Source organism: Gambusia affinis, linkage group LG05 (genome assembly GCF_019740435.1).
Source record: "Gambusia affinis linkage group LG05, SWU_Gaff_1.0, whole genome shotgun sequence".
In the NCBI taxonomy this organism is placed as follows: Eukaryota; Metazoa; Chordata; class Actinopteri; order Cyprinodontiformes; family Poeciliidae; genus Gambusia; species Gambusia affinis.
Window position 1 is genome coordinate 6577713 of NC_057872.1, and position 27714 is coordinate 6605426.

Here is a 27714-nt window from a genome sequence, read left to right on the forward strand (position 1 = left end):
TAGCATTCTTACTCTGTTTTCTGATTGGACTCAGTGATATCTGGAATTGGAGGCCTTATGGTCTACACAATCGCTCATTCACTGTAAATATAAATGTAAGGTTGCAAATAACTTTGATTAGGATGGAAAAATCTGATTTTTTTTTTTTTTTTAGCTCAACAAAGTCACATCCATGCCCCCCAAAACACAGTTTTGCATACTAAAGCAGGTTGTGGTTGTTAAGATGATGCGTCTTTCTTGGTGTCCAACTAATAGAGTATGCAGCACAACAGCAACCGGAATCAGAAATTGAGTTTTGTCAGAAACCTCTGGTGTTCACCATTAAATACAGCCTTGATCAAGACCCCAATGCAATATTTCTGATTGTGTTGGAACCTCCTGAATCCTCATTTCTCTTTCTACAAAGAATGATGCATTGACATTACATGAAGTACATTATGCCTCTTTTTAACCCTCCCATGATCTTTAAAGATGGGGTCATTTAGACCACACAAGTTTTTTACTCTGTGCGCAGTCCGGTGGGAACGCACTGACCCCACATGTGTCTTTACGAGTTTTTTGTTCCGTTTGTAGTTTCGGGAATTGACGGTCTGACGGGACAACCTCCCGCTTCCCCGCTGTCTGACCGTGACATTTGTCATCAGCTAAGGCCGCGAGAGGGTTAGTGTATCCAGCTGTTTTGTTGCTCATTGACAAACATTTGCAACTATAGCTGAAAGATTTCAGTGTGAACATTAAACATATGTTTTCTTATTGAAGCATTTCACAGTCACACTGGACGTGTTATAGCTGATATCGTCTCATTAATCATTCTTCTTCCTCTCTTGCAGCTAGCTATGGAGCGTACCCCATCTGTAAAGGCTGCTCAGTGTGCTCCAGGGATAACGGCTGCGTGAACTGCCAGCCCAAACTCTTCCTGTTCTTGCGAAGGGAGAGGATGAGGCAGTACGGCGAGTGTCTTCACGACTGTCCAGCCGGATACTACGGCATGCGCAGCCCTGAAATCAACATGTGCTCCAGTAAGAACCCCCACCCTTCACCCCGAACTCTTCCTTACCTTCAATCCCGACATGCAGGCCTTGAACACACCCCCACTTCAGCTTCCCGTTTTCCCACAGTGCTTGATTTACCGTCAATTATCAAGAGGAGACACACATGGCTCACAATTTGAACGGTTTGTCTGTCCGCGCAGGTTGACGTTAGTGAAGCTTCATCTTAGCATCGTGTCCCTCGGGATGAGCCTGCTGTTTCTCGTCCGTCTGTAACACCATCCTAACCCTTTAATCCAAAACATGCCCAAGTTTTGAGGATGTCTCAAAGTACAGAAATCCAGGAGATGTCATAAATAACGCATTATTCTGAAAAAACAGTATTCTTCAGTTTGTGCTTTTTTTTATGTCACAATGCTATCTCAGAACTTCAAATAAATGTTAATAGTAGGAAAATTTACATTTTTAATGATGATTTTATGAAATAAAATAAAAAGTTATCCAAAATAACCTGGCTATGTGTAAAAAATAACTAATTGACCCATGTGTTAAATCTTAAATGAAGTCAAAAATATGACAAATTTAGTTTTCACCACTGAGTGCGACGATGACACACCTGAGAGGTCTTAGAAGAGCTCAGAAAAACAGTGCACTATAACCTTCGCTTCCCTTTGGCTGTGAACGGATTACAGAAAGAGGCACCGCCCCCCGTCCCCAAAAACATTAGCAACCATTTCTGAGTTCAAGGGCAAAAACCACAATTGACCAAAACCCAATATTTAATTTGCCAGAAAACATTTTCACGAGCCAAAGGTAAAACTATTTTCGTCGACAGACGAGACAAAAGTGGAAAACAGGTGAAGGAAATAATGAATTTAAAACAAGCATGAACTCTTTCGCCTGGAAAAGGATTTACGAGGAAGACTGAATGCAGTTTTCATTGCCTCAGTTTTATTTACTGTTTCCGAGATGAAAGCATTTTCCATAGTTTGGCAATCGTCACCCCTTTGTTGGAGATTTTTTTTTATTTTTTTTTTATGGCATGCAAAACACGTTTGGTCTCCGGCTTCCAGAGAGGCCACACCTTTGGTCTCCGTGGCTCCGTGGAGTTCTGGCTTCCAGTTAATGAAAAATCCAAACAATAACACTGACAAATCAAAATGTTCTCAAGCGTGGTTGTTAAAGAATAACACTCAAATCCAATTAATGAAAAGCACCTTTCTCCTCCTTATGTAGCACCCTGATCTCATAACCTTATGTTAACATTGATTATCATCGGAGAGATGGAGAGGGACTTTGTAGGTTTATGCAGAGCCCGAGGTGTTGGCTGAGTGTTTCCTATGAAAACAGTGAGAAACTTGAAGCTTTTTGGTTCCCTCAGCCAAACTTCTGACAGACGCACTAAAAACGTATCCCCAGCGGAGGGTATCTGAACCTTAAGGCTGAAATATATGAACATGTACCAACTCCCGAGACAGAAAAGTACTACGTTCTGCTTGCCCTATCACGGCTGGCCTAGAAACAAATAAATCTTTCATGTTAATTCTATCTGCAAAAATGAAACACAAGTCAAAGAAAAAATAAAAAAAGTAAGTGAAGTAGTGAGATCTACAATAGGCAACGTCACTGTTCGTCGAAAATGTCATAAAAGTAGAATTTAATGGCATTAATCCTAAGGAAGTTGCGAGAGGCATGCTCAACCGTTTTTCTTTCCCATTCCCAATAATTTACTTTAATATTTGGGGACTGACTGTAAGATTTCAGCTGCTCCTTAAGGTTTCATGGCCGGCCTCGAGTGGATGACCGGTCTAAGTTCAGAATACCTTCTGTCAACAACCAAAATCAAGAAAAAAAATCATTTCCTTGATAAAATAAGATAATCATAGTCCTGCCAGGAAGGCATAAGTCCTTCATTGCTGACATGTTTCTACAATACTGCTAAATTTTCATTTGTTTCAACAGAGTTTTTGTAGGGAAGGGGTGAGGGGGCAACAATTCTGTATTTTGCAGATTTTTCCTCTGTGTCAGAACAGCTTTTTTAAACCAGTGGATATTGACAGGCTTCTGTAAAACTTGCTGACAGTCTGAGGAGGCAATTCAGTCATTTGAATCAGATGTGTTGGACTGGGACAGATCGAAGTGCCTGCCCACGCCAACACGAATAGCTTGCAAAAAGAGATTTTCTGCTACATTTGAACACTGAAAAACAGTCTTGGGTAAGAAAAGCTGATTATTATTTTTTCTTTTTTCAAAATTGTAGTGCTCGCTGCACATACTAAACATTCCCAAATTCTTTAATCTCTTTAAAATGCACAATATTAGGCAATAGATAATTCATACCTTTTCCAAGTAACTTCATCCAGACCAGAAAAACCAGCAAGCGGCGGGTTTTTGTCCGGACTCATGTCTGTTTGCTACATCAGCACCAATAGCTCCAGTCCAGTTTTATGAATTCTCAGCATATTAGAAGGAACGTCCTATGCTCCTCAGACATTATAAACTGTTGTCGTTTCTCACTTAACTGAAAGAGAAAGACATCTTGTTCTTGGGTAATAAAAGCGATTTTATTTACATCAACTGAAGCATGGAGAACCACTGTATCCCCATCGGGTTTGAATTTTGACCAGCAGTTTCTGATGCTTGGCTGGATAATCTGGACCCTTCGCCTTACACAGCGCTGTTACAGCAGCATCTTGTATTGTCAAGTAGCGTTAGCTCTCACAACGAGGCTCACTTTGATGCGATCGCCGCTTCACTCTTTGCTCTTTAATCCAGTTTTGTACTTGGCCTTCTTCCTCAGCTGCTCTCCACGTGTCATCTTTTTCTTTTTTAAATTAAATCATTCAGGTCCAGTCTCCGTGAACTGATATTTTATTGTTTTAGATGTAAAATTATGATTTTTTTTGTGGTTTTTTCTTGAGCTGGTCCAGCTAACTGGTTCCCAAAGTTCTCAACTATGTCTACAACAAACGACAGAGAGAAATTAATGGCCGTGGTGGCGAGAGCCGCCTTGTGTTTTGGTTTCTGAAGGGGCCCGGAGCTCGGTGTTACGACTTCTAAAAATCACTGAAGGAGCAGCAGCTGCTTGTTATTACCCCAGAGTTTGTCTGTGTGATCTTATCTCATTCAAGTTTTTTTATTTTTTTTTATTTTGTGGACTCCCTGAGTAAAGAAAAACAACAGCCAGACAAGCAGAAGGTCTACACACTCAACCACTTGCTGGGGTGAAACCTCACTATTTTTCGGCAGGGGTTTTGTAGGATCCACAGGCATGTAACACAAAGGTCTCTGGATTGGAAGAAGAAATGTACTGCTGGAGAAACAAAGTTGAGCAAGAAACCCTGACAAAGAGTGTCTCCTTTTGAGAAAGATCAGTCAATGGCAAACAACCAACATGCTTTTTTACATTGTTCTGTTAATTAGTAAGGGAAGATTGCATTTCAGACCAACACGTATTCAAGAGGAAGGTTTAGCCAACATTAGGGTCCAACACCTTAAACATAAATTGTGAGTTTATTCACTGTCATTGTAACCATACAAAAAAATATTAACCCATGTGGACAGAGGTCACAACATAACCCAGGTTACGGTGGACCTTCGCTGGACTTCCACGTCACTGGAGTCTGAATGCTAAAAGGGCTGAACTGTACTAAAAGTCGGTCATGAATAGAATGCCGTATCTTTCTGCAAACAGTGTCCTCCGTGGACAATAACGTTTTGGCCATTTGACAGTCTATATTGGCATTTTGTGAAGAATTCAAATGTATGTAATACATCTCTGTCTATGACAACCGCTCCTCAGAAGTATTCATGCAATGGATGAAATGGAGGAAGCAGGCTACTTGTGGCAAAAATGTCAACATTGTTGTCGGAGCGCATTTCTGCATAAAACTTCTGACCAATCACCAAACACATTGCACAGAGCTCTGTACAAAAATAGTTTCACTGGGACCCGGTGTTAAGAAGGGGACCAGGACGTCACCCTGTGGACAAGATGATGCGATTTTCATCACTCAACTACGTCAACAAAGGTCGATTTTGATGCTTTGGATGAAGTATGGGAGAGCCTTCAGGTACTAGAAGATAAAAGAACACTTCTCTTGACACCCAAATCAGTTTACGTCTTCCTTCATCATTGCCTGTCCATCAGACTGCATTCAGTCTCCATGGTAACTAGTTGTAATGTGGTCACAGTGGTGAGAAAAAGCATGTTAAGAGCTCAACGCAAATGTACTGTGTTAAATTGCAGAGCTGGTTCATTAGGAGTGTCGTTTTATAGCCTATTGTTCTATGTGATCATGTGCTGCATTCCAGGAGGCAAATCTAGTTGCTGTAGCTCCAGTGAGAAGAACAAAAGTTTGTATCAACTGTCTGGGAAACAGTTGATAGCACCCATGTCATTGTCTGTGGGTGCTATTCTGCAAGGAAGATTTCAGGTTACATTTGATCTAAAACCAAATTGGTGTGAACGATGGCCAGTCATGCTCTAGCCTAAGCTGCAATTCTTCACAGTACTTCACGTTTAACACAAATCCCAAAGCTAAAGCACAATCCATCATGCTGTATGAAAAGCGAAATGCCTGAAGGGAAAGCGTTATGAGCCATCAGACGGTGCTCAGAGTTGGATTGTCTATATGACTAAGTGTTGAGAGGGTCCGCATTGAGAGTAGGGCCGGTTTGAAAATATGCTTCCTCAGACTGAAATGAAATGAAATGAAATGAAATTTATTCGAACATGATACAAATATAATTAAAGACCCACAGCTCCTACGAATGAACGCACATTTTCAAGTGAAGAATCTATTGCAGGGGTGCCCAAAGTCGGTTCTGGAGGGCCGTCATCCTGCATGTTTTAGTTCTCTCCCTGGTGATAGAAACAACCTTCTCAGCATGTCAATGTTCTTCTTAGGCCTGCTAAGAAGCCATTGATACAGGTGCGTTAAGCTAGGGAAAGAACTAAAACATGCAGGATGCCGACCCTCAAGGACTGACTTTGGGCACCACTGATCTATTGCCTTGCCACACAACTGCAGATTTCAAAGGTACCAGTTACCCGTTGCTCAGGTTACTGGTGCTGTCAGTAGGTAACCGGATGACAAAAAGGCATCAGGACTGCCAATGTGATATGTAAAGTAGGTGTGTGGGCTATAGTTCAGGGTCAGGCTGTGGTCCGATGAAAGACCGCAGGGTAGCAAAGACAGCAAGGGTGTGTGGAGGAAGTAACTCTGAGTTTTGCTAGAGTCAAATGGCTGTATACACTGGCAGCTCTCTTCCCATCAACTCGCTCTCATTCAAGCTCCTTGTTTCTTGTTCTAAATCTGAACTGGAGGGTATTTCCACCACACAGTCTGGCCAAGGGAAAGAACAGTTGCTTTTGGCCTTTGAGCTTTGTCAAGGGACATCTAATCATCACAGCTTTCCTAACCGCTCTTTCAGATTTGCCAGTCACTAGAATGGATCCATAAAACCAAGCCCTTCTACATGCTAACGGTAGCCAGAAACAGACTGTTATTTTCATTTCACTTTTTTATTATCTAAAAGGAGAAGAAGAAGAAGAAGAAGAAAGTAAACTGTGGACTCTGTGCTTGAATGCTCACATGAGGTTTGAGCGGCGTGAGTACGTGTGAGCGCTAGGGCTGGCTGAGCATAAATAAGCAGAGGTGGGTATATCACAGACGATGTGAAGAAGCTAGAAGGACCGCTGACACATCTGTCATCCCCGATCTCCCTCTGGGAGGTCCTGATTGGCAGGAACACCACCTCTGCCTCACCTATTGCTGTGCTAGGGAGGAAAGGAGCGCCCGAGTGGAAAAAAAAAAAAAGCCCCAAAGTGGAGAGAGTTGGGAGGAAAATGGCAGCTCTTACCTTTGTTGCGAACTCCTGCCATCTGCACCCCCGCACAACATGGCTGGGTGGCAGTGAGGAAGTCAAACAGCCTTTGTGTCAGCCAAGCCTAGAGAGTAGGTCAGGGCTGTTCAACGTAGCTTGTGAGGTAAAGATGGAGAAGATAGAAAAACATGGTCTGTTTTCCCATTTTCTTTTTACCAGGTAATTTTTACAACATCTGCACTTTGAACGTGGCCATCAGAGGCTGGGCGCACCCTCTTGTGGGCAGATGTGTATGCATCTGACAACTAACCTGTCAGGTTTATCAGCTCTCCGAGACATATCTCTGTCCCAACACACCAAATGTTCATGCTAATTAGTTGAGTGAGTGCACAGGGAGCTTTGAGAAGAAACAGGAAGTGACTGAAGCGTACACGTGGCTTTAAGTGTCCTCGATAAAATCAACGGTTTACTCATCCAGGCCACAGCTGAGGGGCCGTCGTCTGCCAAGCAGGGCTATTAGATCCCGAGTCACATTTGGTGACTCATCTCTCAGCTTCAGATTCGCTTGACATAAAATCTCAAGAGCGACACAGAAACAAGTAAAATGCAAGCGGCGTAAAAACGTCACCTGCTTCAGTGGCATCTTGTGCAGCTCTTCTGAGCGGTCATGAGGCTTTTCCGCTCATAATATAATGACACACGGCCAGAACCAGTCCGACAGATAATAAGGATAATACATTTAAGTCCGGGGAACAGGAGGCCTTCACTGGGATCCAGTGACCTCATTACGTCTCATTAGTCTCCCTGTGGCACCTAGATGAAGACTTTAAAGGTGGTCCTGAGGTTAATCCCACTGGGGTGATGAACCCAGTCCCTTGTATCGTTTGCTCTGACACTGCTGTACATGCTGCGTTCGCATTCGATGTGCGTGTTAGCTCCCGGCCCCACAGCCCCGGGATCTAGATCAGTGTTTCCCAACCCTGGTCCTCAAGGCACACTGTCCTACATGTTTTAGAGGTTTCCCTGCTTTAATATGCCTGATTCAACTGATTGCAGTTCAACAAACTCCTGTTAATCAGTCATCAATTGAAATCAGCTGCACTGAAGCAAGGAAATACCTAAAACATGCAGGGCAGTGTGCCTTGAGGACCAGGGTTGGGAAACACTGATCTAGATAATCCTTGATTGAGCCGTCAATCTCCGTCGGCCCAACTTGTTCTGATAACCTCTTACCCTTCCGTGTTCATCGTAACGTCCGCGGTTCCTCATTTGTGTTCCACCTCATCCTTCCATCGCAGGGCGACATTATCATCCCATCACAAAAGCCTTTTTTACGCCGCTCCCTGTTTACATCAGAGATGGGAAACCAAAAAGTGACGCTTTAATCAAAGGCTCGTTAAACGCTACCGTCGTTGGCGGGGTCCCGTATTTCATACAGCTGTGTCAGTGATGTTTGCCAACGATAACCAAGACTAACACAACAAGCTCAGTGCATAAGAGCGCTGACAGATGTTCTTCGTCTCCTGCTTTTTTTTTTTTTTTTTTTCTTCATTTTACAATTCGCTTTGTGAACTAGCACTCTCTCAGGTGATGACAAGTCTGAGAAGTCTACAGCATGCTGAAAATATTAAGGAACACTTTGTGCTTTTCAGTTTGTGATGCTTTAACTCGCTCCCCGTGTTGCAGTTGGGCTGTACCAGCTTCCAGCATGGCAGACTGTGTTTAGTCTGGACAGAGATGCAGTTTCTCCCAGACAGGAATAGGGAGTGTGGGGGGGAGAATGGGGGGGTATAGTTTGAAAAGAACACTAAGCAAAAAAAAAAAAAAAAGAAAAGAAAGAACATGTCAAAAATACAGCTCCTTGCAAAAGTATTTATACCCCTTGATTATTTTCAATTGTCACGTTACAACCACAAACTTACACAGGCTCAAGCTGAGTGCAGTGGAGAACATCTGTGAGTCTTACCACAGATTCACAGTTGGACTCAGATCTGGACTTTGACTGGGCCATTCTGACAGAAGCTTTAATCTCAACCATTTGTTCTACATCTGGCTTAACATTTGTGAAAGATTGTACCGCTAATGTTCTTCCACTTTTGCCCCGTATTTATCTCCATGCAGCTTCCTAAGCCAGCTTCAGCGTGTCTGCTGGATAAAAGCATACCCACACCATCATGCTGTCCCCTACATGTTTCACATTAAGGATGGTGTGTTACAAGAAAGGTGGTATTCAGTGCTACTTTTGTATCAGCCCTTGTCTTAGCAGACCACCTTTTATCGCTGTTTGCTGTGTAGCACCAGCAGGAAACTGAAAATGTTACAATCAGCCTGACAGACACCTGAGCTGTGGATCTCTGCAGCTCCTCCACAATTACCGCAGTCCCCTTGGCGTCTTCCCTGATTGATCCTCTCCTTTTCCAATTTGAAAACCATGTCTTATTTTTCTACCACCACACAATTATACTTTAAATTGATGTAGCATATACATTTCTATCAAAGTAGTATGAATTTTGTGATGTAATTAAAAGACCATTATTGTGTAAAATCAACTTTTTAAAAAACTTTGCAGCATGTTACAATGTTGTTCTCTTATCAGAAACATACTTGGAGTGTTACTTTGATTGTTTCATGCATGCTTGAGAAATCCTTTAACCTCCCATGGTAACCAATCAGTTGTCCAAAACGCCTGGTTGGACCTAGCTCCGCCTCCTCAGAGCTGCAGTTTCTAAACTTCTAACCTTTCGCCTCACAGAGCAGCCCTCTCCTGCTCAGCTCCTGCAGACTAGCCAGCAGCAATTAGCAAACACCTGGTGGAACTCTGCAGCAGCTGAATTCATTATACCAGCTGCTTCTCAGTGCAACGCTGGTAAAAACATTGTTAAAGGGTTAACAGAAGAATGACAACTTCCTGAAGGTGGAGTTTCGGAAAAAGCAGGAGTTTCTTAAAGAGACAGTGCCCCAATTTCAAGTCATTAAATTACAAAGTCAAACTTTTTTTTAAGTCATATTTGATATATACAGCATTTTTTTTTATAACTGCAGGTAACTCGATTGTCTGGATTGTCAGTCTGGAAAACACATAATTCTCCCCCTTTAAATGTAAAAAAAAAAAAAAAAAGGAAAAAAAAGTTCATGAGGTCACAACACATTTTTAGTCTGTTTAGGTTCTTAAATAAGCATGAAGCACAGGAAATAAGAAAACACACTTAATAATTATACGGGGTGTCTAAATGTGTACATGTGGGACGCGACGTAGAAAGGCAAACTGCCGGAGACGTGATTTACGGTCAGCGCAGTCACGTTTTCCAGAGCGCAGCTTTATTGTAGAGTGAGCCTAACTCTAACCATATCTTATTGGCATGTGTGCAATTGTGCAGAGCGTGTGCGTTCACGGTTTGTTTAGACTGGTCGGGAAAGCGTGAGACCAGAGTGAGTGGGCCGAGGCCATACTTTAGGGTTCAAAGTGAAGCGGGGAGGGACCCCCTCGTTTTGCAGGAATGCCGAGGAGGAGGCCTGATGGTTAGCTGGAGATGGTGTAATTAAGGGGTGTGATTGTGAGAAACCTTCCCTTCTCCGGGCTCTGCAGAAAGGGTCCCAGATAAAAGAGCGAGCGCCTCAGCTGTCCCGTCTGTCTCCTTGCGTGGAAAGAAAGTCTTTCGGGTTTCAGAGCGAGAGATGACGACCTACCTGGGAAGCCCTCCCACCCTTTCGCCCGGAGGCCTCAGATGGAGGTTGGAGGTTGAGGGAATCGGGGGGCATGCGTAGCGTCTCTGAGAAGCAGCATAAATTAGACAGCTCTGGGAGGCTCCTTCTAATCATGTGGAGCTGTGCGTCGCCCCGTTGGTGCGGTCGTTGTAATTTAGCTCGGCTCGACGTGTCATTTGCAGGGACCTTGATGACACATTGCTGTGCCTTTTCTTCGGACGACGAGGGCGTGGCGTGAGACACAAAGTTTTTGGAGTTGCGTTTGCTGACAAGACCTGTCCCCTGCCGCCGCCGCCGCCGCCTCTCAGTTGCGATCTCTTTTGGTTACGAAGCCAAAACACCGAAACCAGCTTTTGTTGTTGCAACCCATCATTCCGAACTTAATGAAAAACTGACTTTCCAATCATTTTATAGGGGTTGGGTTATGAAAAAATATGGAGATATGGAAGAGATACAATAGCATTACAGACACTATTGTTCTTTTTGTAGCACCCTGTAGTTGGAAGCATGTGAGCTGGCGTGTTTCGCATGTGTAGTTTTGGATGAACCTTGCAGAGAGAGGTCAGCTTCCATCAGTTCCTCACCGTCTCTCGACTTTTTTTTTTTTTTTTTTTGGTGTGTGTGTTTTCACACTTTTGATTTACTCGCTTTGAACAAAAGCCGGAACGTAAGGGTTTCGGTTCTCCACAATAACAATACACTGATTCCCCCATGTGAAATAATTCACAAATCTTCTACCATTTTATATTGTTGAACAAGGGAGAGTATAATCCGTTCAACAACCCCCTTTTTCCCCAAACACTTTAGCTCCGAATCAATTCCACATGAAGCGGATTTCTGAAGCCCAGATGACTTTTCCTCTTTCTCTGTTTCTTCCTCCAGGGTGCAGGATAGACAACTGCGAGTCCTGCTTCAGCAAAGACTTCTGCACCAAGTGCAAATCTGGTTTTTACCTGCACAAAGGGCGCTGCTTTGATAAGTGCCCCGAGGGCTTTGCCCCGCTGGAAGACACAATGGAGTGTGGAGGTATGTCAAAGCGAACAAATTCAGGAAAAAATGGGAACATTAAGGAATGTTCCCCTTTTTTCATCGCCTGTCTAAATCGCCAGATTGCCAAACCATAACAGACCAATAAGAAATCATTTTTCTATTACAGTAATATCATGTTATGCCCTCATTGTGGCGAGTGGATTCATATGACTAATGACTGACTTGGCAGTTGTCCAGTCATTGCCAAAGAAGCTGGATGCTCACAGAGGCCTGTAACAAGACATGTTAATGGAAAGTTGAGTGGAAGGAAAAAATTGGTGGGAAAAGGTACAAAATGCCATGCTTCCAAGTGTTGACAAAGTTGAGGGAGACATTTGTAAAGCAGATCTTGATATCAGTTCACTCACCTGACCTGAAAAAAGTAGCAAATCTTTGGAATTTTTCCTGGAGGAAAATAAGAGACACTAGAACAAACAAGGCAGGTGAGCCTGGGCGTCCTTAACATTTATGTTTTTAATTGGATATATTTTTCGTATTGGTCTGATGTAATACTCAAATTTAAATGTAATGTTTTAAGTAGCTGTAAGTGGAAACTAATAAGAAATAAAGGCTGTCAAGCATCCATGGTTGTGTTATTGATCTAATGTGCTTCCGTCTAAAATTCATGAGCTTTTCAGTCTTTTCATGCGTCATGTAGAGGTAATATTCTAATTTACCGAAGGGCTCTGTGCTGCACACAGGCAAGCGTTTTAATTGACTAACATTTCTATATTAAAAACACTTTTCTTATTGGTCTTGTGTAACGTAATAATCTGAGAAAGCAAATCGTGATTCAAAATCTTCAAATCTCTCTCTGAAAACGAAATTCTTGACATCACAATTTGACCGGGTCCCAGTGAGGCCGAGCGAACTGGCGCGAAAGTCTGACTCTATAAATCCTACAGGTGTCTCTGATGAACACTGGTCTGTGATTTGATGGCACGCCACTTGTTTCTGTGTGACCCACGCAGAGGGCTGCGAGGTGGGCCAGTGGAGCGAGTGGGGAGCCTGCACCAGGAGAAACAAAACCTGTGGCTATAAGTGGGGTCTGGAGACCCGGACGCGGCACATTGTTAAGAAACCCCCCAAGGACACAATACCGTGTCCCACCATTGCCGAGTCCAGGATGTGCAAAATGGCCATGAGACACTGCAGGAGAGGTAAGGAGCTCACCTGTCGTCCGTCCTTCGTTTTCGCGTCACCCTCACTCTCCGGCTTTTGTTTTTGCCGTCTGAGAGATTGAGGTTCACTGCGGCGCTTCTCCTCTTTGCTTTTCCCAAAGTGGCCCTTGTTCCAGCCAGCTTTTTTTCTTTTCTTTTTTTTCCTCATTCCGGGGCTTTTTTTTCCCCACCATCTCCCTTCCTCTCCTCTGTGGAATCCTTCAAAAGTATAATCTGCAGGTTTCCTCAATGGCCGTCTCTGTTTCCTCCTGTCAGCTTGAGAGATTTCTGCAGTACCCAGAGCTTGTATGTCAGGCCAATATGCGAGAAGTCGATGGAATTTCTCTCTGCGCGCATACGGCTAAAGGAAATGTATAAATATATATTTAAAGGGTAAACCATTTTTTTTTTCTTTCTCAGATGGTCCAGACACGCCATTTGGCGATGAGGGCCTCTGTTAGCGGCGCTTTTAAAATAAATGTCTTTTTCCCCTTAGTATGCTTTAACTTCGCTCATAAACTTGGGATTAGGAGAAGGCCAAGTGTAAATATTTAATGCCCCAAATAAGGAAGCAATTACCGTGGCAGATATCAGTCTATCAACAATTTAAAAGAAAAAGACATGCGCTAACTTCGAGGATTTTTCTCCATTTTTGGATCGGGTGTGCTGAACGGGACGGTCACTTAGCGAAGTGGTGAAAGAGTAAATAAACTTGAAATAAGCCCTGATAGTTTCTCATATTTCAGCGCTGCGAGGGCTGCTGACTGGGTTGGAAACTGTGATCCCATGGCACATTTAGAACTTAATGTCCCGTCTTGTTTGTCAGAGAGTTTTCCTCCAAACGCCGTGCACCTCCTCACGATTCCGCCATGGCTACTTGACCTTTTTTGCGGGAAGACTTTATGACCGTCCTAAATCAAAACTTGGCAATGCTCTGCACAGAAGCAGCGGTTTTTTTTTTGTTGGTTTTGTTTGTTTTTTTTCTTGTTTCTTTGTTGGTGTAGTCGGCGATTGTAAAACTAGCGCAGAGGCCAGCAAGAATACTTAAACCCAGTTGTGTGAAAAGCCCTCTTCCCGTCCAGATAGCGCGTTCCAGCTCTGGTGGCCACGGGTCGAGTGTAAAAGTGTCACTCTGTATGCATCTCAGGACTCCTCAGGCATGTGAAATGCTGCGGCGGGCCTGTTTAATGAAGGCAACATTTCATACTTAAGCATGTGTTGTTAATTCTGCAGTCCTTGTGAAAAACCCCACTTGGCAAACGCCGGTGAAACGCAACACTCTACAGTTCAAATAAATGACAGGAAAAATTGGAGCCCCAGAGGTTGAACGGGAGGGGAAAACGCAGGGCTGTCGCAGGGAACCACGTGGTGACGTGATCGCTTTCAGTGGGTGATAATAGCGAGTAACTCGGTAGGAGGGAGGTCGCTGTCTGTAATGAAGGAAAGCCTTCAAAGTCTGCATGAGAAAGCAGGAAAGAAACACTTGGAAAAGGTATTGGCATAGAGTTATTTTTGCCACAATAAGCAATAAATCAATTAATGACATGATAAATTAAGATGAGAGCAATAACTTTCATTTGGACAACACTTGTCCTCTATAATAACATTGAAAAGTTTTGAGAAACGCCGCAAAAACCTGGTACAAAGTAGTTAGTTTGCATTACCTACTAATTTTTGTCTAATCAAAGTTGTTTTTTTTTTGTTTTTTTTGAGTGGGGTTTTCTTTCATGCGTGATCCATTATTATTATTCTGATATTAATCCAAAATGGCCTCAAGATGACAATTATTATCATTTATTGTGATACTTTTTGGGACAGTGTATCGTCCTGCAAAATTTGACTTAAGATTTTGGACAGCGACCCTAAACATACACCTTTCTTCCTCTGCAAACATTTCAATTTTACTTTACAGTCGTGAAGCATTACAGTAAGTTTTGCGCATCACCTAGAATACCTTCCAAATACAGCGGATGATGGGGCTCTGGCATAACGAAACGTGAAAAAGTTCACTGGGCTACAAATATATTTGCGAGGCAAATATATTTGTAAAAAATTGCAAACTATCATTTGCACCATGGTAAGAGAAGTGCTTTTCAAATTTATTCGTAAAGCTCATTTCAGCAACAACACAGCACAAAATTCTTTACGTCATGAAGTCATTTGTACACGTTGTAATGCCACTAAGTGCTTTTTAATTTAGAAAGAAACCAAATTAAAACTTAGCACACAATTCCAAGAGTCAGAAGTGAATAAAATGTTTAAAAGAGTTTAGAATTAAAAACACCTTAGTCATGTCTTTCTTTATGAGCTACCAGTGTTTGGGATAAGCACAGCGTTATATATCTGTAAAGATGATGGACTAGTTGGAAACAGAAAATAAGAGAAGGTAATGGCTACACTGATCTGATCCACCGGGGTTGTTTTTCTGTTTACAACCACATTGAAATCGCTCTGGACTTTGCTGTTGGGTCTCCCAGCATTATCAAAAGGATGCATGTATTTTTTGAGAATATCAATGATGGTCTTTCCGCCCAGTCTTGTTTGCATGACTTAGTCCCCATTTTAAAAAAGGGGAACTGAAGGAGTGAAACCGAGAGCCTCAGATGATATCGGGATGAAAAGCGTTTTCACAGCAAACACCACGATCACACCAACCGTGGCCGATGTGCTCCCTGCTGGGTGTACACACCCCACATCAGTCATGCTGCTGGCATTCATTTAACGCCCTCTGCCTGTGTTTAGTCGAACACGGTTAGCTCAATCAAACTCCTCACTTCCGGCAGAAATAACAAACCAAAATCTGAATCTGTGGGACATTTTTGAGCGAGTTCATATATTCCATGTTTTCTACCCCATCTGTGGATTAAAGAGTTGACTCCTCGTCCGCTTAGCATTTCCACTGTACCCCTGGGATATTAAAAACACTCATCCGCACTCTAGATCGCCACTGGACGAGTTGAAAACAATAGAGAGACGTTATTAATAGCTGCTCTGGCCCTATCAGCGTTGATGGCTGGTAACACTGGGAAATCCCCACAGAGATTTCCCAGCAACTCATCTGACCCACTGGTTTCGCAATAACGCATTCGATTCCTCTGTGATTCTTCTTCTCATCTGCATCTACATTTTGGCTTCAATAACCTTTGACCAGTGCCAGCTAAGTCCGCGATATTGGATGTTGGCAAAACAACTCAAAAGTGTTAAGGCAACCGCAGCTCCAATGATATCAGGAATCCCTGATTTGACACTTGAGAGGGTGCAAAGTTCAATACAACGTACAATTAAAGCGTGGTCTGATTTACGACCGTTTTCTACAAATCGGCTTTTGGATACTCGGATGATCTCGAACGGAACTCGAGGGACTGATGTTTCCTGCTTGCTAAGTTTGTTGATCAAAGACATTTTGTCTTTCTGATTTTTAAGGCTTTCCCTTAAAATATAATGTTTAGGATGAATGTTTATGTACATCCCAAACCTAAAGGACTCACTTTCATATCCATAATATTTGCCTAAAGGGAAACTAGATAGCAGTATCCAAGAAAGACCTTACCTTGTTGAGTAACATTGTGGTCTTTTACAGTGAATCAAAGAAAGACTCCACAAATCTGAATCTCAGTGACTCAAAGAGTAAGATATTTTTACACAGGGCCTGACAAAAAACAACAACAAAAGAACTGACAGAGTTGCGGTTTGGGATCGACTGTAAATTCACACAATCTAATGGTTGCCATCAAACACGATAAAAGTTACATTTTTCATCACGTAAGTCCCTTACTTTTTCTTTTTTTTTTGCCCCACAGAAGAACAGAAGTTTTACAGTACGCAGTTATGAAACAAGATTTATAGCATAGCAAATTTTGGACCTGATAACCCAAACACGCCAAAGACCCGACTTTCCAGAGCAGTGCCGTGCAATTTATTCTCAAAATCTGCCTTTGAGTGCCGGGCTGAAGCCACAAAGGCTCACAGACACCGTGCTGACCTCATGGAAAGAAAGAGGCAACGAGGGAAAGAGGCAAAGGATAAGAGAGAAGAAACATCTAGTGATTATCTCGGTCATTGGATCTCCGTATAGGCCTGCGAGATGCGAGGGCTAACGGGCTTTTTTGTGGAAGTATCGATCTCCCGTGTGTGTAACCAGAGAAACTCTTGCTGCTGTAGGCCTTAGCTGAGGCCAAGCCATCCATCTCATCAGTCATCCGACTGTAAGGATTCAGTCAGCACTGATTCTCTAAGTCATAACTTCTCTGCACAGTTTGTTTTTGTACTCTAATTGCTCGTGCCTCTTGTTCCAATCCAACTACCATCAAGTTGATGCATGTTCTGCGGCAGTGCTGCAAAGGCATAAAAATCCCACCTAGCCTAAGTGGACTTCTTAGATCCCCCTTTGTAGTGTGACATGCGATGATTAGCAGGATTTAAAGCTGCAGTATGTAGCTTTCATAACAAATATGGTTTTCTACATATCTAAAACTGTCCCTTTGCTGCAGCAGATGATCTGAGGAAAAAATCCTCCCAGTTTCTGTCTGAAGAAAAGCACGGCTCCCAGTCAAAAACAACCGATCAGATCCAAGAGGAGGGTCTTAGTGCTGCCAGTCAGCCTCGCGTACATGTTGCTCAATATGCTAATGACGGAGAAGCAACTCCAGAAAAAAAAAGTTTATCCACTGGAGGTATGAGCAGCATGCTCACATGCATGATTGGCAGCTCTAAGACCCTCCTCCTGGCTCTGATTTGGTTGTTTCCAGTTAGCACTGGGGACATCAGATGAGCCAAAAAAAAATTTCACAGATGATGTGTCTCATGCTATACTGTCAACAGAGTGACAAATAAATGCAGTTTCAGCAAATATGTAAAAAAAATATTTTGTTGCAAAAATTACATACTGCACCTTTAAGGCCAATTGACATCAATGAAAGGTGTGACTCTTGTAGGCATTACCGGAGAAAAGTCTGCAGCCTGGTATGAGAAGGTATGATGAATATGAATGTTGTGATGCATCGCATCATTACCTTGTTTTTTTATTTTTATCTTACTTAAATAAGTAAGGGTTTCATTAGTTAAACACCGTGTTTCAGTCATCCCTGACCATTTCTCATATATTTTGCATTTACTTTGCACCTAATGATGTCCCCAGATGGAACGTACGATTCTGTCCACAGCCAGTGTCGTTGGTCGGTGCGTTCACAGTACAGTGGACATCCTCGATCTCGCTGCATGCCGACCATCTGGTCGCGTCTCCGCGCCGGTAAAAGGACGCACGATCCGCTTTGGAGGAAACCGAGAAATCACCAAACCAGCAACTCCTGTCTCCTGGCAGGCCTAGCACACGGGAGCACAGCGGGCGCTCACGCATGTGTCGGACTATGTGTGCCGAGGGGGTTTAAGCCCTGGCGAAAGATGCCACTCACTTCTGAGCATTTTAATTACTCACAGCATGATCACATCGGAGCGTGGCCTGTGTTTAGCTTGGAAATCCAACACCCAAACACATTTCTGGATTTCCTTTTTGTCAGGTGCAGCCTTCTTACGTCAAACCTTCTTCTTCTTTTTTTTTTTTTTTTAAATTAAACAAACACAGACTTTTAACTGGAGCCTAATTGATGGAGTGTGTTCTCGTGCCAGCAAAACAGCAAACAGTGCAGCGCGGTGCGGAGTTAGAACTACTTTTTCTCCACATGGGAGGGGGGCAGAAAAACGTCTGACGTTTTGAACAGAATAAATTTGCGCTCCTGTCATTTCATCAGCAACTGTTTCCAGCGAGTGATAAACGGAGCCAATCCCGTGCTTTCTTACATTTTCACGAGTCATGTTCGGGCTTTAAATGAACTCAGAACTTCTGAATGAGAGAGCTGTTTCACGGCTGGCAGGTTCCCGCTCCGATTTCTGCCACCGTGGAATGACAGGTGGTGATTAACAGTGATCTCTGGCCCGGCTAATATCACAGACAATCCGGATCAGTTCTTCCCACCAGCGGGAGCGGAGCGAGAAGTGTTTTCCCAGGACAGAAGGAGAGCACTAATTGGCCGCCACCCTGTCAGAGTGATTATTTGTGGCCCTCACTGCAACCTATTGTGACTGATGGAGCCGCAGCTTAATCTTCATTTAATAAGGCCTCTCCGTAGGGGCTGACACAGTAGCTGGTAAGAAGGAACCTAAAAGGCACTCTGCCTCATTCGACCAGCAGCAGTGGCTTGGCTGTGGGCACAGGGTCCGGGGTGGTGCCTGATTGGTCAGCGTCACATGCCAGTGCCACCCACTATGACAGCTTACATTACATAATCATTTAAAGAAAAAATTCCCCCTAAATCTGGTAGTGAAGTAAAAGCAACGCGTGGCTCAGTGTACGACATTGTGAAATGTATTGAGGCAGAATATTTTGGAAATCTTGTTTGTCTTTTGAAAAGATAAGAAAAGCTACATATATCTCTCAAGAGTTGCTCTGCAAGGCTTCCAATATATAAATACCTGCTGCAGTTGTGATCATATCTTGATCTGCTGGATTTTTGGAAGAAAAAAAGAAAAAAAAAATCTTGATTAAGATTATCCTTTTTTTTTGGCTATTGAGTTTTAGATCTTTTATTTTTGTTTATGTTTTTCTAAATCGAATGTTTGCTCTAAGCTTAAGGTGCCTTTTATCTACATGGAGATGATGTGATGGTTTAGTATGCATGTAATATGTTTCAAAGGATTTGAAGGTACGCTTCAAACATACTGATACCTTGTGTGACATTGTGAAAAACAGAAAATTAAGCAAGATGTCGGGAAGAGAATTGTGGACCAGCACAAGTCTGCTTCATCCTTTGGTATTAATTTCCAGATGGCTGAATGTGGCTGATTTATCTATTCAAACGATAAAACAAGTACAGAAACAATGTTCTGTCCAACCATCAAGGAGACAAGAAGGAAACGACCTCCTTAACCTAAAGGAGACGGGTTATGTGTCCCAGAGATGAATGTTTTTGGTCCAAATGTGCTGACCAATGAATGAATAAAAGCAGAAACCTTTATGAAGAATCTCGTTAAAGGTAGTTAGACAGTGCCACTATCCACAGTAAATGGAGTTCTTCACCAACATGAGCTGAAAGGCCATTCGGAGAGGAAGAAGCCAGTACTCCAAAAACTTCAATTTCAATTTCACAATATAGATGGCTTCGTGGGAAAATTTAGATTTAGGAGGCTTCTTGAACGGGCTACCAACTCTTTTCTTACAACACATAGCTTCATCAGATATCTGCCTATCTGACTCAACAGATACACCTCCTCAGCAAAGTATTCAGTAAAAAATGCTCATGTCCCATTGCTTAGGATGGGGGGAGTTTGTAACTCTTCCCATACAAGTCTCTGACATTTCGGCTCAGAATAAGTCGAAAACAGATCAAAACTATAGAAAGGGTTTCATAACTGCAGTGTTTTGCTTCAAATATTGTTTGTAAAGGGTTTAGTTGGGGTCACTTCACACAGACAGACTGGAAGCTGCCCCAACCACTACTGTCCTCTCATTGTCCGCATGCAAGTGAACAAGTTTTGTACTTTTACAACTATGTCGAACTGATAATCTACGTTCCTATCTGGGCTTTGCGGAGATGGCCTAAAACCAAACATTTGGATTTTGTTTTCAGCTTCTCGCCATGTGCCAGTGTTAAATCTTTCATTGCGATAGAACTACAAGCATTCGCCTCTGCTCTGGCTACATTCCTCACTTTAGTGAGCAGGGTAGGGAGTTTATGATGCTGGAGACCGTGAGGAACGGGAGTGGGTTCTCTGATTAACTTCCCGCTAGGTGCCTCTGCTCTCTGACCAAAATAAATATCGCTGCTGTCATTTTGACAGCAACTGTCTTCAGAGGGCAATTCTTTGAAACACCCCATGATCCCGTTGGCTCTTACATGGAGAATCCATCGTCATACCACAGGCATGAGCCATAAACATGTGGATGCCTTTCAAAGACCGTGGGATGGAGGGAGGTAGCAGAGGAGGGGTTAGCCGCACTCACCAGGGCTCCATTCTCCACATTACTGTCATCTGGTCGTTTCCAAGCAGGAAGAAAGAGGAGGGGTGCGAGGGAAGGATGTGTTTAGATCATTGGGCGTGATTGAGTGGGAGCTTTCTTGTACTGCCTTTTGTAGGCTCATCTTCACCTTTCGGTTGATCAACTCTCTGTTGATGTTATCGCTATCGGCTTAGCCCCAGATATTCTAACAGTGCAGCTTACGTTTCTGATGCAGATTATGTTTACCACTGCAGATACTCAGCAACTACAATGTGAAGTAAAAAAAGAGACTTGAGGTAAATCATTCATTGCTCAGTTGGGAGACATAAAATTGTTTGATTTTACGCTCTAAATGTGACTTTAATGAAGATAAGGGACTCTGAAGTTTGAGACTTCACTTGTCATCCTCTGGCAGAGGAATGAAGGCGTATGAGCCAGCATCAACAACCGTAAAACAGAGGCGATAGAGTCGAAAACAAATCGGTCCAAAAGAAGGAAAGTACCAGAACAGTCAAAGCGGGCTGCTTTCTTGTCGTCATGCCCCACGAACAGGATCGACTCCGGCCCCCGATCCATTGTGCAGCATGCAAGCTGATCCTGGAACACGGTCAGAGATGTAAAGCCAACGTTCACCAGACGTTTCCTTCACGGGCAAATGGAGTCATTTACACCCAGTGATTTAATTTAATTTTATTATATTTTATTTTTTACAGCAATAGTAGCGCAGTCTTTACAAGGATGGGTTGCAACAGCCTGCGTGAAGATCTTTGAACTGTGCTCAAAATTTTTAATAAAACGCTCCACTCCAGCTGTGTCGATGATTGATGTTTCACAAAACGGAGTTGACCGAAGCAGATTTGTGGGGTCGTCGAACATGTCTTCTTTTAAATCCACCGGCTGATGGCGGTGGCACGTTGTAAAATTGGTAATAAAACTTATTCCTGCTCATTAAGACGAGGTACTTTGTTTTGATTTCGGGAATGCATTGATGGTCTACTTGTATTTTTCCTGGACTGGAACAGATTAAAGTTGACAGTAAGTCAAGTTTCCTCATTGAACTAATCGTAGCTTGAAGCAGGCCCCCGTATCGGAAGTCCTCGCGTTGTATTTAGATAAGCGGAGATGGTTGGAGTGGGCTCATTGCACCTCCTCTTTCTGTCTGCCAGACCTCCAGTCCAGAGCTGCTGCCAGCTCTCCTGTGGGCCTGCGAATCTTTTCATCTCCCCATCCGCAACACGCCAGACAGATGAGGATGCACATGCACGCAGACATCCACAAAACCAGAATGTGAGAAACATGTAACAGACACCGGCAAATATTTAAAGGGGCCCCACAAGCAGAAGAAGTCGCCACATTATCTGCTCCCTACCTCGGCCCAGTTTGTTTCGTCTCTGCCCGGTCTCGCGCTTAGAAGACACGCGCCTGCTGGTGTATCGCGTATCATTGTGCTTGGCCGGGAGAACAATGTGCATGCCACAGAAGAATAGGTTTTTGGAGGTACGTGTCTCACGAAGACGCTGTTTCGGGCACTGCAGTTCTCCCTCACCAGTGGTCTGGCGAGAGGAGTAAAGAAGAAAGGCGTGGAGTCAAACAGGGGAGCCTGAAAACATCTGGTGAACAGTTGCTCTGGCTGAGCCATCAGGAGCTCCTCTTCCCTTAACTCCTCTTCCCACATCCCTTTCCTCCATTTCTCTATCTCTTGAGGCTGCCTTTATTAGAGACATCGCAGCTTTTAATTACAGCCGGTCATTCCCAGTGAGGGCTGCTGACCCACTCATAGCAGTGAGACTGGACCTACTGTGCAGACATGCAGACACAACAAACATTCAAGTACAGGCCTGCTGGCCCTCGCCTGCTTATGCTTGTGGGTGTTTTTTGTGCTCTGACAATGATAAATACAGGGGGTGTTGACTCACACCACCGCCATTACGGTGGTAAGTAGAGGCCAGAGCCAGCCTAAAAGTTCTGAAGACTGCTCCACTATCATCAGTATGAAAAAGCACAACACAAGGTGATGTAACGAGGAATTTGCAAATTTCTGACCTTAACACGATTTGTCACTGCATGAAAGACATATCTTTAATACACCCCTCTTCACTAGCAAAAGCTCTGACGTATTGCAGCTTGACTGATAACAAGTTCAGAGTATTTTACTTTTTTGATATGCGTGCTTTAGAATGACTTAAAATAACAGCCTTTGTTCATCGCTCTGCTTTGTACAGAAGATCAGGTATTGAGAAACGATTGCTTGCTGGAGGTCTGGAGTTTCAAATTTTATCCAGTTGCTAGCATTTGGCCATGACATATGCAATGCGCCATGTTCAGCGCTATGAAGCTTACCGGAAATCGGCTGCGCTGTAAACAACCATCCTCAGAGAGAAAATTGCTGAGTCGAACGAGATGGCTCAGTGCTTTGTTAATATTAACTGCACATTCAGAAGCGTGGCCAAAGCGCATTGAACATCATCTGCCGCCATTGCTGAACTACAATTATAAAACAGGGCAGAAAATCAACGCCATTGTTCACAACTCCTACTTCTGTTTGCTGATAGGCCCTGTTGAAAATGCACAAGAGAAATCCAGCTCAATGGGAGAAAGCCCAGACGCAGCACTGAAGAGAGATGAGAATTGAGCACAATCCCAGTATTTTATAAAACTTTTTGGGAGAATTAGAACATAATGTAGGTGGTGGAAAACTAATCTCATCGTCTCATTGGCCAGACAAAGCGATGACAGCATCATGGTGGGGGTGCTTTTTTTATGAACAGTGATAGATGGTCAGAGTTAATAGGAAGATGAGTGGAGCTAAATACTGTACATGCCAGCCTTGAAGAAAACCCGTTGATTGGAGTCCTTGGTGAAGCTGAACTTTCCAGCAGGTGAACAGCATTAGAACACTGCATATATTTAGAATGATCCAGTCCAGACTTGAATCTTCCAATGTTTTCAGATTTTTATTTGTAAAATCTTCTTAAAACCCATCTATCCTTTTATTTCTTGCCCATCACACTTATTTTGTGTGGTACCACAAAAAAAAACAGTCCTAAAAATTATCTTTAAGATTGTTGCAGCATGCCAAAACATGGAAAAGATTTGACATACATACTCTTGTAAAGTACCACGTTGTTTGAATGAGATATCTCTCCAAGGAAAACTTCAGGACATGATTAACCGGTCAATGTCATGACACTCATGCCGTTCCAGGTACCATATCAAATCCTTTCAAAACATAAATGCGCTATCCCGCTGAGTGGCAGGGTTCAAGAGCATGATCCCGACAAGCTACGAGAGCACTCTTCCGGATTAGCAGGAGGGAAGGTTAAATATCCCTTTGAGTTGGTTTCTGTACGCTACATTCTAGTGACATGCTACAAACCTCTCTCCGGAGAGGTGAGACCCTCAAATGACCTCGGAAATTGTGCCGTAATCGTACTCAGCCAATCACAACGAGAAAATGCCTGCCATATGCGTCAAGGCCTACTGTTTGCGTTCCCATCAATTGAAGGTGTATTATTGACAAGAGTGTGACTTGTGTCTTGAACAGGCTGTGACTCTTAGCTGCCCCTAACTGTGATCATATCTGTCAGAGCCACTCAGCTGTCTGTCCGCCTGGTGTTTGACAAGTGTTTGATGCAGTGCAGGCCTTAAAGAGGATCAAGCCCTTCCTGCACTGGCTTTTACCTCTGTGCCTGTGCAACAGGATCTCTATGAACATCAAAAACGCCCCCGTTCCCACCTTCCCGCCTTCTTCCAATGTCAACTAAGATACTATTTTTATCAAAAGATATGCGCAGTCCGCTTAGTCATCACAGGAGACTAAACAAAACCCACGTTTGAGAGTTAGCCGAGGAATCAAAGAAAACAAAAAAGAGCCGGGCCGTCTTGATTCCTTCATCACTCGCCATTGCACGGGGATTGTGGAGTGATCCTGATGGCCCCTGCCTCTGTTTTTGTGTCTAAGCCTATCGGACTTAGCCTGGCTTCCCACTTGTTAAGAGCTGGTCTTGTTTCGGGACAGTTGTGCCCCCCATGACCAGCAGGGATTTCCTTCTGAATTTCCCTGTAGAGGGAAGGAGAGGGCATGAAAATACTTGTGCAGAGGTGAGACATATAGAGACTCGTGCTTGACAGTTTCCTTCTACATCCTTTTTTGTTCCCCGTGCAGTCTCGCCGAGACAATGGGGATTCAGGCATGGTGGGAAAAGAAATAAAGAAAAAAAGAGACCGTGTGCGTGTCCTCTCTGTGGAAAACACTAATGTAGAACATAGTTGTAAGCATCTGTCTTTTCAGGCCACATATGGTCTCATTTTTATGTCTTGATATTTCCATATCACTCTATCTAGCATTGTTACGACTGTCAAACCCTCTTGCACAGTTCGTATGCATATACCAAATTTGAAACTTGGACACAGCCGCCCCAATTTCTTCCGTTGGTTTTTGAACTGCGGTGATGAAGCTTTGGGTTTGGCATTCGGCGTCTCAGTCTTTGGTGAACGAGAAGAAGTAAGCATGTTTGGATGAGAGGGTAGAGTTGAAGACAGATATTTGAAACGCGATAGTTTTTTTGATCCCCAGTACACACCATTGTACCGAATGTGGAAAAGGACCACCTCATCACTGATCAGACAAAGTTTATTGAGATTGTACAGCCAGCTGGCATTTGTAAAGGCCTGCTCGGGCAACATTCGCCTTTAATATTTACAACTGTTTCAGCAGACAGCATTTGCAACAATGTTTAGGAATTCTACTCAGTGGTTTCACATCACAGGCTACCATTTAGACCACTCACTTAAAATTGCACAGAGGCAAGGTCGACCAGAGGGCACGCATCATGAGCCGAGCCTGTAGTTTATGAGTGCGCTCACACACAGAGACACACACGTTAATACATTCCAGAAAGAGCATAAGCAAAGCAGCCGTAGTGATTCTCCCACTAAGCCTCGCTGAAACAAGTTGGCATGGCCCCACTTGATGCTATTAGCACACTGCTAATCATGTGTTTCTTTTCGGATCACTGCTTACGGCGCTCATGGCTTTCTGGGACTCGCGAAAACACTGTTGCAACATCACATTAACATTTAGCATCTGCTAATCACTAGGTAGTCGAAGCTGTGTTACCTTCTTTGGTAAAACCTCTTGTCCTTTTTTCCTAGAAGTTACACTTTTCTACAAATATTTCCCTCAATCAAAAAAAAAAAAAAAAAAAAAAGAGTCTTTGCCTACTTTGTCGAAAAGGTTACGAACCTCAATGCTTCCATAAGTGAGACAATATGATTGGCAAGATTTATTTCTCAGTTTGACAGAGGATTAGCTTCCTGCAGGAAAGTATGAGACGTGATTTATGCCATTCTAGCCTATTCTGTGGCGATATGGAATGGATGCATTTTATGGCACGTATTTCAACAAAACTGCAGAGACAAACACTGCTTGCAGGAGATATAACTGATTTCTGGTTATTATGTAACAATGTCTTTTTTCTCACAGTCTTGTGTTAAAGCTGACTCAATTTGGGTTATGTTGCCAACTCAGTCCAGGGTCAAATGAGCCATGTGGATTAAACAAAATATCTTGGGTTTTGGGTATGATTCATCAAATCGGGTTAGGGCTTAATAAATATCTAATTCTAAGGTTATTCAATAGTAGCCAAGAATGACCCAAAACCTAAAGTAACATTTTAGATTGAAGTGACTGGTTTGTATATTTTGTTTAAATCTTCAAAGAAAATTACCTCGTAATGTCAAACATGACTATTGATAAAAAAAAAAACTGATGCTAAAATTCATACTCATTATGTTACCGTTATAAAACCAGCCAATCTATACTGACTTGACCATTTAGAGTATGTGAATGTTGCATTAACTTCAATTAATATTAGTCCAGTTCATTTCAGCACAATACAATCATAATCACATTACAATTCAGGTGCATACAACCCAATGCCAATCCAACTGTTATGGAGTACAATTAAAGTCAGGTGATAATGGCAATAGTACATAGATGTCTACCAAAGGACCACATTGAATTATTGACTTTGCGACATTCCCTCCTGCTCAGCGAGCTCATGAAAGTTAACAACGCTGCATTGAGTTATTAACTCAGCAGCAACACCCCAACTAACGCAAGCATGTAATCACAGTTTACTGGCTCTTTACTCCATTTCAGAAATCTCTTTGACTAAGCAAAGGAGCAACTGCAACCCCTGTTTATGGAGGGCTGGCTTTAATTGTGCATGCAAACATCGTTCCGAGATGATGACAGCTCGAGGGGTTGACTTGGGAAGGGCTGTGGCAGCTTAAAGAGACAGTCCCCTTTGTGTCCTTTTTTATGACAAGTTTTGTTATAGGGAAAGAAAATGGCAAAGAAAAGCAAAGCCTCATGTGAATGGGAGTACATGCATGCAAGCCAGTACCCCTGCGTGTCTTTTCACAGCTGTTAACTACTGTTTTATTCCTCCTTAAAATGAGGGCTCAAGCAGTATCGTGCAGGAGGCCGGGAGGTGTTGGGGGATGGGGGGGGGGGGGGGGGGGGGGTTTTGGTCAAGGCTTACATGCACATGGGAGGTGGGTGAGCCAGGTAAATCCCTATGGCATAATCATCCATGAGGGTGACCCCCTGTTACTCAAAGTCCAGACTAACATTATACCCAATAGATCCTGGTGTTTCAGCTCTCTACCCCCCACTCAAACAAATAATGAACGTTCCACATATTTGCTAGACGCCACGGGGGAGGAATTCACCTCCATTGCAGGATTTGCATTTCCTGCCTTGATCCACTGCGGGCACGGGGGTGCTTTTAAAATTGCACAGGTAATCCTGGTGAGGTGCCGGTTTACACGGACACGGGAACATTGGTGAAGTCTCGTTGAGCGAATGTTTGCGGTTCATTCCACTTCGACTGCGGACGCCGAGCCTGGTTTGCCGTAAAAAGTCAACGTGTGCAGAACTAAACTTCCAAGTCGATTTTTACTGGCGTTCACTCTTTTGACAGAGCGCCGGCGGCTGCCAGTG

General features: G+C 43.3%; 1 protein-coding gene across 2 annotated transcripts in view; it reads left to right on the forward strand.

Moving 5' to 3' along the window:
• The window catches only part of rspo2 (R-spondin 2), a 72333-nt gene that overhangs the window by 28947 nt on the left and 15672 nt on the right, over positions 1-27714 (forward strand). Inside the window, exons 2-5 of one of the 2 annotated variants that reach the window (XM_044118195.1) lie at positions 574-660; positions 831-1019; positions 11406-11549; positions 12524-12712. In XM_044118195.1, the coding sequence (XP_043974130.1) occupies positions 574-660; positions 831-1019; positions 11406-11549; positions 12524-12712 (609 nt within the window). The remainder of the gene's footprint in view (positions 1-573; positions 661-830; positions 1020-11405; positions 11550-12523; positions 12713-27714) is intronic. The other variant, XM_044118196.1, reaches the window with a different exon arrangement.